This window comes from Monodon monoceros, unplaced genomic scaffold (genome assembly GCF_005190385.1).
Source record: "Monodon monoceros isolate NGI ecotype Baffin Bay Population unplaced genomic scaffold, NGI_Narwhal_1 Super_Scaffold_18, whole genome shotgun sequence".
Taxonomy (NCBI): domain Eukaryota; kingdom Metazoa; phylum Chordata; class Mammalia; order Artiodactyla; family Monodontidae; genus Monodon; species Monodon monoceros.
In genome coordinates, this window is record NW_021703774.1 from 44279596 (window position 1) to 44296911 (window position 17316).

The 17316-nt window shown below is 37.8% G+C and overlaps 1 protein-coding gene across 4 annotated transcripts in view; it reads left to right on the plus strand.

The window, feature by feature from the left end:
- Window positions 1-17316, plus strand: part of EDEM3 (ER degradation enhancing alpha-mannosidase like protein 3) — an 89798-nt gene that overhangs the window by 36753 nt on the left and 35729 nt on the right. For 3 of the 4 annotated variants that reach the window (XM_029229065.1, XM_029229064.1, XM_029229066.1), the window contains exons 9-16: window positions 6656-6753; window positions 8371-8496; window positions 8699-8782; window positions 9861-9944; window positions 10485-10609; window positions 14598-14763; window positions 15022-15176; window positions 16481-16637. In XM_029229065.1, the coding sequence (XP_029084898.1) occupies window positions 6656-6753; window positions 8371-8496; window positions 8699-8782; window positions 9861-9944; window positions 10485-10609; window positions 14598-14763; window positions 15022-15176; window positions 16481-16637 (995 nt within the window). The remainder of the gene's footprint in view (window positions 1-6655; window positions 6754-8370; window positions 8497-8698; window positions 8783-9860; window positions 9945-10484; window positions 10610-14597; window positions 14764-15021; window positions 15177-16480; window positions 16638-17316) is intronic. The other variant, XM_029229067.1, reaches the window with a different exon arrangement.

Genomic DNA, 17316 nt, shown 5'->3' on the forward strand with positions numbered 1-17316 from the left:
ACATGGTATATCTCTCCATCTATTTGTATCATCTTCAATTTCTTTCATCAGTGTCTTATAGTTTTCTGCATACAGGTCTTTTGTCTCCTTAGGTAGTTTTATTCCTAGATATTTTATTCTTTTTGTTGCAGTGGTAAGTGGGAGTATTTTCTTGATTTCACTTTCAGATTTTTCATCATTAGTGTATAGGAATGCAAGAGATTTCTGTGCATTAATTTTGTAGCCTGCAACTTTACCAAATTGATTGATTAGCTCTGGTAGTTTTCTGGTAGCATCTTTAGGATTCTCTGTGTATAGTATCATGTCATCTGCAAACAGTGACAGCTTTACTTCTTCTTTTCTGATTTGGATTCCTTTTATTTCCTTTTCTTCTCTGATTGCTGTGGCTAAAACTTCCAAAACTGTATTGAATAAGAGTGGTGAGAGTGGGCAACCTTGTCTTGTTCCTGATCTTAGTGGAAATGCTTTCAGTTTTTCACCATTGAGGATGATTTTGGCTGTGGGTTTGTCATATATGGCCTTTATTATGTTGAGGAAAGTTCCCTCTGTGCCTACTTTCTGCAGGGTTTTTATCATAAATGGGTGTTGAATTTTGTCAAAAGCTTTCTCTGCATCTACTGAGATGATCATATGGTTTTTCTCCTTCAATTTGTTAATATGGTGTATCACATTGATTGATTTGCATATATTGAAGAATCCTTGTATTCCTGGAATAAACCCCACTTGATCATGGTGTATGATCCTTTTAATGTGCTGTTGGATTATGTTTGCTAGTATTTTGTTGAGGATTTTTGCATCTATGTTCATCAGTGATATTGGCCTGTAGTTTTCTTTCTTTGTGACATCCTTGTCTGGTTTTGGTATCAAGGTGATGGTGGCCTCGTAGAATGAATTTGGGAGTGTTCCTCCCTCTGCTATATTTTGGAAGAGTTTGAGAAGGATAGGTGTTAGCTCTTCTCTAAATGTTTGATAGAATTTGCCTGTGAAGCCATCTGGTCCTGGGCTTTTGCTTGTTGGAAGATTTTTAATCACAGTTTCACTTTCAGTGCTTGTGATTGGTCTGTTCATATTTTCTATTTCTTCCTGATTCAGTCTTGGCAGGTTGTGCATTTCTAAGAATTTGTCCATTTCTTCCAGGTTGTCCATTTTATTGGCATAGAGTTGCTTGTAGTAATCTCTCATGATCTTTTGTACTTCTGCAGTGTCAGTTGTTACTTCTCCTTTTTCATTTCTAATTCTATTGATTTGAGTCTTCTCTCTTTTTTTCTTGATGAGTCTGGCTAATGGTTTATCTGTTTTGTGTATCTTCTCAAACAACCAGCTTTTAGTTTTATTGATCTTTGCTATTGTTTCCTTCATTTCTTTTTCATTTATTTCTGATCTGATTTTTATGATTTCTTTCCTTCTGCTAACTATAGGGGTTTTTTGTTCTTCTTTCTCTAATTGCTTTAGGTGCAAGGTTAGGTTGTTTATTCGAGATGTTTCCTGTTTCTTAAGGTGGGATTGTATTGCTATAAAGTTCCCTCTTAGAACTGCTTTTGCTGCATCCCATAGGTTTTGGGTCGTTGTGTCTCCATTGTCATTTGTTTCTAGGTATTTTTTTATTTCCTCTTTGATTTCTTCAGTGATCACTTCGTTATTAAGTAGTGTATTGTTTAGCCTCCATGTGTTTGTATTATTTTACAGATCTTTTCCTGTAATTGATATCTAGTCTCATGGCGTTGTGGTCAGAAAAGATACTTGATACAATTTCAATTTTCTTAAATTTACCAAGGCTTGATTGGTGACCCAAGATATGATCTATCCTGGAGGATGTTCCATGAGCACTTGAGAATAATGTGTATTCTGTTGTTTTTGGATGGAGTGTCCTGTAAATATCAATTAAGTTCATCTTGTTTAATGTATCATTTAAAGCTTGTGTTTCCTTTTTTATTTTCATTTTGGATGATCTGTCCATTGGTGAAAGTGGGGTGTTAAAGTCCCCTACTATGAATGTGTTACTGTTGATTTCCCCTTTTATGGCTGTTAGTATTTGCCTTATGTATTGAGGTGCTCCTGTGTTGGGTGCATAAATATTTACAATTGTTGTATCTTCTTCTTGGATCGATCCCTTGATCATTATGTAGTGTCTTTCTTTGTCTCTTGTAATAGTCTTTATTTTAAAGTCTATTTTGTCTGCTATGAGAATTGCGACTCCAGCTTTCTTTCGGTTTCCATTTGCATGGAATATCTTTCTCCATCTCCTTACTTTCAGTCTGTATGTGTCTCTAGGTCTGAAGTGGGTCTCTTATAGACAGCATATATATGGGTCTTGTTTTTGTATCCATTCAGCCAATCTGTGTCTTTAGGTGGGAGCATTTAGTCCACTTACATTTGAGGCAGTTATCGATATGTATGTTCCTATTCCCATTTTCTTAATTGTTTTGGGTTCGTTATTGTAGGTCTTTTCCTTCTCTTGTGTTTCTTGCCTAGAGAAGTTCCTTTAGCATTTGTTGTAATGCTGGTTTGATGCTGAACTCTCTCAGCTTTTGCTTGTCTGTAAAGGTTTTAATTTCTCCATCAAATCTGAATGAGAACCTAGCTGGGTAGAGTAATCTTGGCTGCAGGTTATTCTCCTTCATCACTTTAAATATGTCCTGCCAGTCCCTTCTGGCTTACAGAGTTTCTGCTGAAAGATCAGCTGTTAACCTTATGGGGATTCCCTTGTGTGTTATTTGTTGTTTTTCCCTTACTGCTTTTAATATGTTTTCTTTGTATTTAATTTTTGACAGTTTGATTCATATGTGTCTTGGTGTATTTCTCCTTGGATTTATCCTGTATGGGACTCTGTGTGCTTCCTGGACTTGATTAACTATTTCCTTTCCCATATTAGGGAAGTTTTCAACTATAATCTCTTCAAATATTTTCTCAGTCCCTTTCTTTTTCTCTTCTTCTTCTGGAACCCCTATAATTCGAATGTTGGTGCATTTAATGTTGTCCCAGAGGTCTCTGAGACTGTCCTCCATTCTTTTCATTCGTTTTTCTTTGTTCTGCTCAGCAGTAGTTATTTCCACTATTTTATCTTCCAGGTCACTTATCCGTTCTTCTGCCTCAGTTATTCTGCTATTGATCCCATCTAGAGTATTTTTAATTTCATTTATTGTGTTGTTCATCGTTGCTTGTTTCATCTTTAGTTCTTCTAGGTCCTTGTTAAATGTTTCTTGCATTTTGTCTATTCTACTTCCAAGGTTTTGGATCATCTTTACTATCATTATTCTGAATTCTTTTTCAGGTAGACTGCCTATTTCCTCTTTATTTGTTAGGTCTGGCGGGTTTTTATCTTGCTCCTTCATCTGCTGTGTGTTTTTCTGTCTTCTCATTTTGCTTATCTTACTGTGTTTGGGGTCTCCTTTTTGCAGGCTGCATGTTCGTAGTTCCCGTTGTTTTTGGTGTCTGTCCCCAGTGGCTAAAGTTGTTTCAGTGGGTTGTGTAGGCTTCCTGGTGGAGGGCACTAGTGCCTGTGTTCTGGTGGATGAGGCTGGATCTTGTCTTTCTGGTGGGCAGGTCCACGTCTGGTGGTGTGTTTTGGGGGTGTCTGTGGCCTTGTTATGATTTTAGGCAGCCTCTCTGCTAATGGGTGCGGTTGTGTTCCTGTCTTGCTAGTTGTTTGGCATAGGGTGTCCAGCACTGTAGCTTGCTGGTCGTTGAGTGAAGCTGGTGCTGGTGTTGAGAATGAGATCTCTGGGAGATTTTCGCCGTTTGATATTATGTGGAGCTGGGAGGTCTCTTGTGGACCAGTGTCCTGAAGTTGGCTCTCCCACCTCAGAGGCACAGCACTGACTCCTGACTGCAGCACCAAGAGCCTTGCATCCACACAGCTCAGAATAAAAGGGAGAAAAAGAAGAAAGAGAGAAAGAGAGAGAGAGGGAGGGAGGGAGGGAGAGAGAGAGAGAGAGAGAGAAAGAGAAAGGAAGGAAGGAAGAAAGAAAAAGAAGGAAAGAAAGAAAAGGAGGGAGGGAGGGAGGAAGGAAGAGGGCAGGAAGGAAAGAAAGAAAGAAAACAAAATAAAGTAAGATCAAATAAATTTATTAAAATAAAAAATAGTTATTAAGAAATAAATTTTTTTAAAGAAAAAAAGAAAACCACCAAAAACAACAACAACAAAAAGGTCGGATAGAACCCTATGACAAATGGTGGAAGCAAAGCTATACAGACAAAATCGCACACAGAAGCATACACATACACACTGACAAAAAGAGGAAAAGGGGAAAAAATCATAAATCTTGCTCTTTAAGTCCACCTCCTCAATTTGGGATGATTCGTCGTCTATTCAGGTATTCCACAGATGCAGGTACATCAAGTTGATTGTGGAGCTTTAATCCGCTGCTTCTGAGGCTGGTGGGAGAGATTTCCGTTTCTCTTCTTTGTTCTCACAGCTCCCGGGGCTCAGCTTTGAATTTGGCCCCGCTTCTGAGTGTAGGCCGCCGGAGGACGTCTGTTCTTCACTCAGACAGGACGGGGTTAAAGGAGCCACTGATTCGGGGGCTCTGGCTCACTCAGGCCGGGGGGAGGGAGGTGTACGGAGTGCAGGGGGAGCCTGCGGCGGCAGAGGCCGGCGTGACGTTGCACCAGCCTGAGGCGCGCCGTGCGTTCTCCTGGGGAAGTTGTCCCTGGATCCCGGGACCCTGGCAGTGGCGGGCTGCACAGGCTCCCCGGAAGGGGGGTGTGGATAGCGACCTGTCCTCACACACAGGCTTCTTGGTGGCGGCAGCAGCAGCCTTAGCATCTTATGCCCGTCTCTGGGGTCCACGCTTTTAGCCGCATCTCGCGCCCAGCTCTGGAGCTCCTTTAAGCAGCGCTCTTAATCCCCTCTCCTCGCGCACCAGGAAACAAAGAGGGAAGAAAATGTCTCTTGCCTCTTTGGCAGGTCCAGACTTTTCCCCGGACTCCCTCCCGGCTAGCCGTGGCGCACTAATCCCCTGCAGGCTGTGTTCACGCCGCCAACCCCAGTCCTCTCCCTGCGCTCCTCTGAAGCCAGAGCCTCAGCTCCCAGCCCCGCCTGCCCCGGCGGGTGAGCAGACAAGCCTCTCGGGCTGGTGAGTGCTGGTCTGCACCGATGATCTGTGCGGGAATCTCTCCGTTTTGCCCTCCGCACCTCTGTTGCTGCGCTCACCTCCGCGGCTCCGAAGCTTTCCCCCTCCGCCACCCGCAGTCACTGCCCGTGAAGGGGCTTCCTAGTGTGTGGAAACCTTTCCTCCTTCACAGCTCCCTCCCACTGGTGCAGGTCCCGTCCCTATCCTTTTGTCTCTGTTTATTCTTTTTTCTTTTGCCCTACCCAGGTACGTTGGGGACTTTCTTCCCTTTTGGGAGGTTTGAGGTCTTCTGCCAGCGTTCAGTAGGTGTTCTGTAGGAGTTGTTCCATGTGTAGATGTATTTCTGGTGTATCTGTGGGGAGGAAGGTGATCTCCGTGTCTTACTCTTCAGCCATCTTCCCCTCATCCCCCCTATTAGATTAATTTTAAATTCTTGGTTTGCCTGTTCTAATATTTTCTTCCTCTGATAAACTCCTACTCCAGTACTTTCTTCTTCTTTTCAAAAAGTCATGCATCTTAAATGTTTTTGTCCTATAAGTTCATATTCACTTGTCACCTACTTTGTGGGGAGGTCAGATTCCAATCCCTATCAGCCCCAGTTATCTTAGGGATGAATTCTAAGAAGTTTTTTAAAATACCAATGCCTTGACGCCTAGAGATTCTGATTTGATTGGCCTAGAGTGTGCCCTGAGTATAGGGATTTCTAAGGTTGTAATTGTAATTATAATTTAGATTGTGATTCACCAGCCTTAAGAGTTTGGAGGGGAAAGGGTGGGGAAGAGAATGTCTAAAATTAGTTCCCACCTCTTTTTGAGTTCAGTTCCTCACACAGGACTTCTGTGGTGCCCTGATTTTATTCCTGAGGCTACCTGGAGCATAGATCTGAGTTGTAGCAGGCATGGGAGGAGACTTTGTATCTTAAGGTAGTGGTAGGAGAGAGGCAGGAGCAAAGCTCCAGCAGTTTTTCTACTGTTTGAGCCTTCCATAGCTATGCCTGGCTGCTTCTGCTCCAGAACAAAGCCCCTCCCCCTCCATCCCCCACCAAGTTCTTAACAGTTTTCTTCTTGTTATTTTCTTTCTTTGGTCCTCTATGATGATCTTAGAGGAAGAAGCCAGCAGTTGTGCTAGCTTCAGCAATTAGAACTGTCATCTCCAAACAGCAGCAGTGTTGTTTTCATATATATTATAACTGTAAAGATTGATGTCTAACTGATTAAGGATCCAGTAATTGCATAATAATACCTGCTAGTGCTTCCTCTTTGAAGTTCCTCATTAAGAAAATAAGCTTTAAAAATATTCTTAAAACTAGTATCTTCTGCTTTTAAATAAGACTTTAAAATAAGACTTCTGTAGCCAATTTTGCAAAGCAAGATTTTTTTTTAACATACAAACTATTGTCAACAAAGGAACTATTATTCATATAGTAAGGTTAATATTTCTGTAAATGTGTAATCTTTACTTTCAACAATTTCATGTTTAGACTAATTTTTCATTCTTAGTGTACTAGTACCTTTACTATATTCTATGAAGAATTTTTAAGACTTGTTTAATAAAGAAATCACATTTATATGTATTTTCCATAGATAGTGGAGTTGGAGCAGGGATTGATTCATATTATGAATATCTGTTGAAAGCCTACGTCTTGCTTGGAGATGACAGCTTTCTGGAAAGATTTAATACAGTAAGTTGTTCCAATTTTGTATTAAGTTTAGAGCCAATTTAATTTGCCAGATTTTGATAGAAACTCAATCATCTAAGAGACATTCTGAAAAATTATTTTTAAATGTGTAGTAGTTTTTTGGTCAGTATTCCCTGATGATGTTGGACAGGGACAGGGTAAACACTACATACATTGCAAAAACTAGATTACAAAGTAGTTTTATTTTCATCTATCATCAGAAGTTTTCAAGATTTTCCAGTGAGTAATATGTAGATTTGAGTTTTACCTAATCTTTTACACAAGGAAGGGAATTTATTGAAATCCAAAGCCTTCTCCTTTGGATTCTAATTCTTTTTGGAATAGTTTGGAAGTTTGGCCTAGTCCTTGACCACACCAAGTGTGCAGGGCTTTGGAGACTTGAACAAACCAGTGGGTATTCATTTCAAAAGAAGGTCTGTTAAGTCTTAAGTGTGGATCAGACTCACAGGCATGTTTTTAGGGGAGAAGGGAGAGATTATTGAACCCTATTGGATCGCCTTTGTCTGTAATTAAAGCAAATTGAAGTTAACTGTAGTAAACTCATCAGCTGTGTCAGTACATTCTTCTCAAAATAATTTACCATTTCTTTGCACACCCATGAGTTCACCCACATTATTGTGAGATAGTACAGTATAGTGGTTAAAAGTATGAGAGTTCTCCTGTGCGGGTTTAAATCCTGGTTGTGCCACTGGTTTTGTGGCTTTGGGCAAGTAACTTAGATATTTTCCTCTGTTCCTTATCAACAGAATGGGGATGCCAGTACTGTTTATTGGGAGGGTTAAATGAGCTAATGCACATGAGCTGATTAGAACAGTGCTTTGAGATCTATCATGTACTCAGTAATAGTTAACAAATAATAGATGAGTTAGGGAAAAAACCTGGTAAAAGTCCTAATAAGTCATCACTGAGTACCTTTACAAACACTATTACATATATCATTTAATATATCATTTATTAGATTATAACAAGATTTTCTTGAGGTGCATGAGGACAGATTTTTTTTTATTGGTTTTTTTTATCAGTCATTGACTCTGACAGCTCAGCCTGTTGTCAAGGCTGAGAAATATCTAGGAGAAGATAAAAGAAGGGGCAAGAGTTTTTAAGACCATAAAAGGCAGAGGTAGTGGACCGTAAGAGTGGCAACAGTGATGGGATGCATTAGTTTAGGTAGACAAGCACCAGAATGTTATGTTAGCTGCCTAGGGAGCAAACTTCCTAGACAAAGGAGAAAATGAATCTAATTCTGTGATATAGAAGCCTGTAACTATACTTCAAGAGGACGTAAGAGCATCCTTGGGTCACAATCCTGCAGGATAGTGATGTTCAGGTCTATACCCTTCAGAAGGTCCCATTTTATCTATAGTTTTTAGTATTCTGCATCAGAGTTTAAGAACACAGGGGAGTATATATAGTATATTTTACAAAGATTTCCATCTAAAGGAATTTAACTATTTCCATAGTTAATTAACAGTTACTTAGTAAATTTATTCATACGTAAATTGGGGTTTCATTTCTTCATATATTTAATGATACGCTGTGTTTAGAATAGTACAGCTTTTTTCATCTACTTTCATGAACACATATTATGATCTTTTTTAGCACTACGATGCCATAATGAGGTACATAAGCCAGCCACCTCTTCTACTTGATGTGCATATCCACAAGCCAATGCTGAATGCTCGGACTTGGATGGATGCTTTGCTTGCCTTTTTTCCAGGTTTGCAGGTAAAAAAACCTCTTTTATTTCTCTTAATATTAAAGTAAAATGATTATAATTCAGTGCATTTGTGATCTCTAAAATTGAATTACCAAAACAGAGTCACACTTCAAAATTGTATTAATCTACATTTTTCTGTTTATATAATGATTATAGATAAAGTCAACTCATATTTTACTGGATAATTCTGTTGTTATTGTTGGTTTCTAGGTCTTAAAGGGGGATATTAGACCTGCTATTGAAACTCATGAAATGTTGTATCAGGTGATTAAAAAACACAATTTTCTACCAGAGGTAAGCAAATCATCTTTGGAATTCTAATTTACATATACTATAGATTGCTAATTTAAAGGTAGAAAATGCCATCTTCAAGGTTGGTTTGTTCTTTTTCATTTTTCCTGGTTAAATAGCTTATTTAATATATTTTTGGTTTACACAGTATTGTATATGTATTTCCTTTTCCTCGTGTATTAAGAGAAGTCTAGTTTAGGATAATGCTGATAGTTTACTAATTTAATGGTAAAAAAAAATCCCAAATTGGTATTTCTGAACCTTTTCTAATCCATGCCATTGCATAGTGTCTCATTCTAACTTTTACACTTACCCACCAGCTAGGGAGACTTTTGTACTTTTTATTTTCTAAAGCTTATTTTATGAAAACAATATACATTGAACATACTCTTGCTGATCACTCATGCTCCCTGGAAATTTGGAAATGTTAGCTCTTCTTCACACTGCTTAAGAATTATTCTCCCTGGTTTTTATATGTTAGTAATAAGTATTCTTGCTAGCTTGATACCATAAGATTTTAATAGCATACCTTTTGGCTTTCCAGAAATGTACCATTAAAAATTTCCAAATTCGTGTATGGCCTTGTTGTATCCCTACTTATTGACTACCCTCTGTGAGATATCTAAGCTTCTCACCAATTTAGAAGGCTTCCTAAAGTGTTTGTTTCAAGCCACAGAGGATTTGAGACTCATAAAAAAGCATATGCTAAAATAGAAATAGCAGAGTGAGAGACTTAATAATTAAGAGAAAAAAGTGGAGATAAGAAAAAAGAAGAGAACACAATTATGCAGACAATGAGGACCTGTGTAGTGGCATTACTGAGGTCATAGCTTTTCCTAAGCTTCCTAATAGCCAAAGTGATCACTTAAAAAAGGAATTCCATTTAATTGGTAAAAATAACAGCCTTCACAAAAATGAATTGTGATTTTAAGCAGTGATAATTTTCATTTTATAGATGAAAATTGTTATCAATATTTTAACTTTTCTTTTGTTTGTGATCTAATTTATATACTATATATTCTAGAACTACTTATTTTTTTAAATCACATTTTTATGCCTATTTGTGTGTTGTTTTGTCTAGGCATTTACCACAGATTTCAGGGTGCATTGGGCTCAACATCCTTTAAGGCCAGAATTTGCAGAAAGTACCTACTTCTTGTATAAAGTAAGCTAATTTAACTCTCTTTTTGCTATTTAGCTCCTGTTCTCTGTTGGATAACTCACTATCTTATAGTAATAGTATCGGCTTTTCAAAGTTCTTGTTTAATATTATAATGGTTGGATATATCATGGTTCTTATTCACCCAGTTCATAGAGTTATTGAAAGATGCAAGAATTGACATCTAAGTTTTATGCCTTTTTAAAAGACTTACGAAGCATTTCTTTAAAGAGAAATTTTATATTCTAGAGCTGCTTTCTAAAGCATGTCTCTTGCCTTCCTTTAATCAGGCAACCTTTCTGGGCATTAGAAATTTCATCCAAAGCCTCAGATGTACAGTTGTGCAGCCTTCCAGTTGTGTATTTAAGAAATTCATAAAGCAGATCCATGGCTTACTTTCAGAACTAGGTTCTATGTAACATGTGTTCTAGTGCCTGATATAATGCCTGGCACCTGGTAGGTACTCAATAAATATTTGATAAATAAATGGTTATATGGTACTATGTAAGCTATGTATATGTATACATATATTCTCCTTTTTAATAGGCTACAGGAGATCCTTACTACCTTGAAGTAGGGAAAACACTTATTGAAAATTTAAATAAATATGCTAGAGTGCCTTGCGGATTTGCTGCCATGAAGGATGTTCGTACTGGAAGTCATGAGGACAGGTAAAACAATTCCTAACCTCCCCTTTCCTCAGGGTAACTCTGAAACAACACAAAATGTTATTAGATTTCAGATCAGCTTAATGCTTTTACAAAGGGTATTTGAAGATGCAAACCTTAGTTCATTGTGCTTATTTTTAAAACTCTCTTGAATAGGCTTATTTTAAATTGTTTGAAAAGTCTGTGTTTTTACCATAGTGCCTGACATATAGTTGGTGCTCAAATGATTTTTAAATAGATGAATAAATGATTGTTAAACCTCAGAACCTTGGTCTTTGAAGTATTAGGAAAGTTGGGGTTTTCTTCTTTGTTAATAGTTTTTTATATTATGTAAAATGTTAGAAATTATCAAGATGATGACTAATGATCTGGATTATGATTCCTGTTCAGTCAAGAATTCATCAAAAGGAATATCGTGGTTAATGTGTATATTCTTATTCTGTTGCTGATTTGGAGAGCTGGGGAGACCCATTGGCAGTTTCTATTTCATTGGATACTGGATAGATGTTGTTGACGTGGAGTATTCAAGATATGAAAAGCACCCTTTGGTTAATATGATATTCACTAACATTCCAGTTATTCTGAGATCATTTGATTCTGTTATTTTAACTGTCCAGAACATAGCAACACATTTCTAAATGAACACTAAAGTTTGTTGGTTCATTTGGTTAGCAAGTGTTCATTCCACAAATATTTACTGAGGTGTCTTATGTGCCAGAGTTATACTAGGTTTTGAAGATTAAAGATAAAAAGACATGTCTTTTCTATCATTGAATCACTGGGGCAGGCAGATAAACAGGCTTTAAAGCATTGTATATGTGCTATGAAACATACTAAAGGGACGTGAAATGCAGATTGGGATATGACAGTCACTTGAGCGTCCTGTGTCCTGAAGGATCAGGACTAGAAAACTAGAAAAAGGAAAGTAGTTTCCGGCAGAGGAACTAGGGACAGGTGAAATACAACACTCATTATCTACTCACAGAATTGACCCTCAGTCCTTCTCTTGGAGCATTTAGATAATAGTTAATTAGGCTTGGGACCTCCTTCCCCGACCACAGCTGATAAGAAATGGATAGGTTTCTGGAAGCAGACACACAGAAAACAGCAAGAAATGAAAGCAGATAGCTTTTGTATTTATCTGTAACATTTACTGGCTGCTTCCTACATTTCAGGCACTCTTCTAATTAAGCACTTTCTATGTTTAATTCATTTGATCCTTTACAGCCACCCTCTGAAGTATAATTTCTATTATGATCTTCATTTTATAGATGAAGAAACCAAGGCACAGGGAGTTGGGGAGCTTGCCTGAGGTCACACAGTTAGTAAGGTTAATTCTAATCAAGGCAGATAGGCTTTTGACTGTGTGCTCTACTGGCAGCTCATTCAAGGAACAGTAAATTAATCGCCCGCTCTGCGCCAGACACTGCACTTGGGTAAGAGGATGAAAAGATAAATTAGAATCAGTCCCTGCCTGCCTGTGACTTATGGTCAGTGAAGAAGATAGGTATGTAAAGAAGTAATCACAGCCACGTGGTGAGCGCTAGAGCAGAAGGAAACATAGCAGGTGGAGGAATTACAGAGGAAGACATGATTTGCTCTGTTCAGAGAGTTCCGTGTTTCTAAATTCAGCGTCCTTCCTCTTCCTCCTGCTGAGTGTCCCTCCCGCGGTGCTGTTTCTGGATCTCTGACGGCCCGTGCCACACTCTGGTTGCGCAGTCCAGTGTGCAGAGTGCCCCTTGAAGCATCACGTCCAGAGTTAACGATGCCCGAGGTGCACTTGGTGCAGCAGCACTGTTGCCGTCTGGGTCCAGGCGCAAGACGGGTCATCTTCTGAGGGGCTGGTGGGCTTACACCCTTTCTCCACTTGAGGATCACCGCTTGGTCTGCTCCCTGTTCCTCGTGGTAGTGTTGCGTCTCTCGCATGCATTTGGCCCAACAAAAGGTTGAGAATTCCTAATCTTTGTCTTACCACGTTCTTGGATGTGCTTTAGCAGCTTTCTTACGTTTAACAGACAGTGAACTTGTGGCCAGTTGACCTCAGATACTTGACAATGACTTGCTGACAAATGGGTGTTCTCTACCCTGCTCTTAAGAAACTGATTGATTTTTTAAAAGTGCAAACTTAGAACTTAATACTCATCCCAGCAAAATTTCATTTTGTTGGGTTTTTGTGTGTGTGTGTGTGCATTTCTAGACCAAAAAGAAGGCTTAAATTTCATCTCAGTCATCTAATGTATTAGCTAAATTACTGTTTTCAGGAATCTAGGGTTTAGATAATTATGCCTTAAATTTTTCCATGTAATGCTCTTTGCATTTGGTTGCTTGTTCCCCTACGGAGCTACCAGTGCTGTTGTCTGGCTCACCAGTGTCTCCATTCCCTGGCCCCCCACACACAGTTTTCAAAAAAGAAATATCTGTATTTTTCTTATAATAAATGATCAGTTAAAGAATTTAAATGGCAAAAAAAATATGAAAATCTTCCCTATGTTACTTTCCCCACTTGCCATCCTAAGATAATCACTGTTGGCAGTTTTAGAAACAGTCTTCCAGACATTTTTCATACCTGTGTGTTTGCATTTGTGTACATATTTATGGTTTTAAAGTACAAAATAGATTATGTGATACGATACCCAAACTTGCTAGCTTTACCCAACTCATACTGCAGTGATCTTACCACGTCTCTAGTCTTTTCTAAACATTTACAAATCATCTGTTTCGTAATCACTTGTGGAATTTGCCAAAAATCAAAATCTTGCACATCAGTTTACAGTTCTTAAGCTAACATTTGCTTATGGTAATAACCGTCAGTCCTCCAGAAAAAGTTAAATTACCGTAAGTGTATTGCAGATTGACAGGGAAGTATTTTATCCGTTATAAAATGATTAACATCCAAAATGTTCAAAGAAGTGTTGAAACATTACAGTTGTTGTTCCAAAATAAAACATCATTTATGTCTGGGAAAAATAATGATAGCGCTGTTTTTGAGCTCATACGCATGCCGGGTGCTATGCTAAATAGTTGACATTATAGTATGTCATTTAGTCTTTGCACCACTGTTAGGCATGTATTGTTATTATGTCCTTTCAGAATAAACTGAAGCTCACCGTCCTTATATAATATCCTCCTTGGTCACATAGCTCGTCATCAGAAGTTCTTTTCTATTTCCAAATCCCCAGCTCTTTACCGCTATGTCCAGCTGCCTCTCCAGTTCATTCTTTAGTAATGCTGTTTAAACTTGCATTCGCAAACATTTATCAAGTGCCTGCTGTGTGCCAGGAATTGTGCTTGGCCAGTTGCGAAACTATGCAGCCTGTCTAGTAACTGCTAAAAGCTAGGATGCTTTGGGAAGTAGCACATATAATTAAATTCCTTGTTATTGTAACTCCATCTAACGACTGTGCTCTTTTCCTACCACTTTTTATAAAAGCTTTCCTTTAAAGTGTTTATTAAAACGTTATAACATTAAATCATTTGTAAAGTCACACTGGGCAGGTATTTAAATGTTTACAAAGCTATCATCCTAGTCCATGTGATTCTGTGTTGTACTTTTTTCATGTAACTTTTTGTAAATGATTACTTTTAAGCCTTCTTGATTATCACTTAAATGGCTGCATCAAAATCATATTACTTTATCCAGTTCAATTAATATTAATTGAAGATTCTTATATGGTCCTCAGTAGTAAAGATCATCTGTGTTACCTCCCTGCTATTGGTTCCCTGTAGAAGAAATGGAAAACTCTCCCTCAGAAGGTCCATAGAAAAACCTTGTCTGCAGTAGTGACAAGATTTAGTGCACCTGTGTGGTAGGCAGCCCTTCTGGTCTTTTTCATTTCCTTGGAATATGCTTGGAGTCAAGGCTATTACCACCAGGGGATAGATACATTCTATAGTTCTTTGGATGTTTATTGACCTTGATTCTGTGGCTTTCAGAGAGTTGACATTTGGATATTTTTATGTTCTTAGATTTATTTGTAACCTTTTATTTTAGAATGGATTCCTTCTTCTTGGCCGAAATGTTTAAATATCTTTACCTGTTATTCGCGGATAAAGAAGACATTATTTTTGACATAGAAGATTACATTTTTACAACAGAAGCTCATCTGTTACCTCTTTGGCTCTCTACTACAAATCAAAGAATCTCTAAAAAAAACACAGTAGGTTATGTTTTTCAACTAAATGTCTTACTCTCTTTTTTACTCCTATGTGTTTGTTTTGTTTTTCCAAGGAAAAAGTAATCCATGACTAGAATTCTATAAATATAGTGTGGTAGGAGAAGTACCCTTGATGTTTTCTTATTTTGTTTTCTTGTATTACATCCTGTGTATACTTACATTTCACTTAATGTTTCCTTTGAACAAACTATAAAGTAAAATAATTATTTTTATTTACATAACATTCTTTTATATTTTTAGACTTCAGAATATACAGAACTGGATGACAGTAATTTTGATTGGACTTGTCCAAACACTCAGATTCTCTTCCCTAATGACCCACTGTATGCTCAGAGCATTCGTGAACCCTTGAAAAATGTGGTGGACAAGAGCTGTCCTAGAGGCATCATCAGAGTGTAAGATATCTTATTTTATATTTGTTAATATCAAAATTAATTCTTAGTAAATGACAGAGAATGTAAGGAACATATAACAGCCAAGAAGACATTCATTTAGATTTTAAAAATATTGAGTATGTACTTATCACTGATTAAAATTAAAAATTGGTGAGTAAAGTTAGATAGCAAAGTTTATTCTGCAGTAATGTCTTTTTATTATTATGGAAATTTTCTGTGTATCTTTTGTTTAATGAACCAAGTAATTATGGCAGCGTATGATAGTTTGTAACTTCCACAGCACATTTTTTTTTTAACATCTTTATTGGAGGATAATTGCTTTACAGTGGTGTGTTAGTTTCTGCTTTATAACAAAGTGAATCAGCTACACATATACATATATCCCCATATCTCCTCCCTCTTGCATCTCTCTCCCTCCCACCCTCCCTATCCCACCCCTCTAGATCCAGAGCACATTTTTACACAACAGTTTCATCAAATATTTCCACGTTTTGTATATGTAGAAAATATTTTTCCTTTCATCTGTAGTTTCTGTATAGGAAAAATAACTGTTTTGATTTGATTTTTTTGATGAGGTACTTATTCTTGGTTGTTGAATAAAACTTTTTGCCTTAATGAGTGCATTTTCTTCCAAATAGTTACGTTAGAAAAACCATTACTAGGAAAATTTAAAAAATTATTTTTTCTTAAGTGAATGTTATTGTTCACTGATACAAGTATTGTTTTGCTTTTAAAATATTGAGAGAAAAAAAATATTGAGAGAAACATCTGTTTTTTTTTGGGGGGGGGGGATTGTTGTCTTTTTGCATTACGCGGGCCTCTCACCGTTGTGGCCTCTCCCGCTGCGGAGCACAGGCTCCGGACGCGCAGGCTCAGCAGCCATGGCTCATGGGCCCAGCTGCTCCGCGGCATGTGGGATCTTCCCGGGCTGGGGCACGAACCTGTGTCCCCTGCATCGGCAGGCGGACTCTCAACCACTTGCGCCACCAGGGAAGCCCCAACATCTGATTTTTGAGGGAGAAATAAATAGTAATAAATCTCTAAGCCAACCTATTGTGTACCTTCAAATAATTGTAATGCTGTTGATTAATACTGCCTTATAGATAATATACAAGCTTTTGTAACTGTAAAATATATTTGAAAGCTATAACACTTATTAAAAACCTAAGTTATATGTAGGTAAGTAACTCTTTCTAGTTGTTCCATTTTTCACTAGTTTAAAACTAGCAATTCGTTTGCCTTATGCTTTTTTTCCCAATTCTGACTTGTGGGTTTTTTTAAGCCTTGCCTATAATTACTTTTAGCAGAGAGGAGAGTTTCAGGAGTGGAGCTAAACCCCCTCTGAGAGCCAGAGATTTCATGGCCACTAACCCTGAGCATTTAGAAATCTTGAAGAAGATGGGGGTGAGTTTGATTCACCTCAAAGATGGGAGAGTCCAGTTGGTTCAACATGCAATCCAAGTAAGACATCGCTGTACTAATTAGCTACCACCTCTGTCCTCTTTGGTCTCAGTAGCTTTAATAAGATAATGACATTTGGCTTTTTAAAAACCTTCAGTGTGTGGTTTAAAGTCAGAGTATCAGAATTTTAGAACTTGGAAGTATTTTGGAAAGCCATCTGATTCAACCCCTTTGTAGTAAATCAATCAAGTCACAAGTAGGTTGAGTAATTTGCTTACGTTAATATGGTCAAATATAGGACTCAGATCTAAGTTTTCTGTTTCTCAGTCGCTTGTCTTTCCACTATTTTATTTAGAACATAATCTTAAAAGCTAATAATTCATTTTAATATTTATATCTCTATTTTACACTATTTTAGTTTCCAAAGAGCTGAATTTAAATACTTTATTCATTATAGAAATCAAAATATGCATTTATTTATCTATGCCTAGGAAACATAACATACCTCTTTGGGAAATTTTTATTGATTTTTGCTTTAAAAGCTTTCATAACCCAAGGGCTTTAAATTATTCACCTTATTACTGCATTAATTCTGAGAAAACTACAGTTTGAGAAATAATTTCAACGTAGAACCATATTCGGATACCCCATAATCTCGGATTCAGCCTTCCCACCACCTTGCCTTCCCCTCACCTCACCTTGCCTTCCCCTCACCTTGCCTTCCCCTCACCTTGCCTTC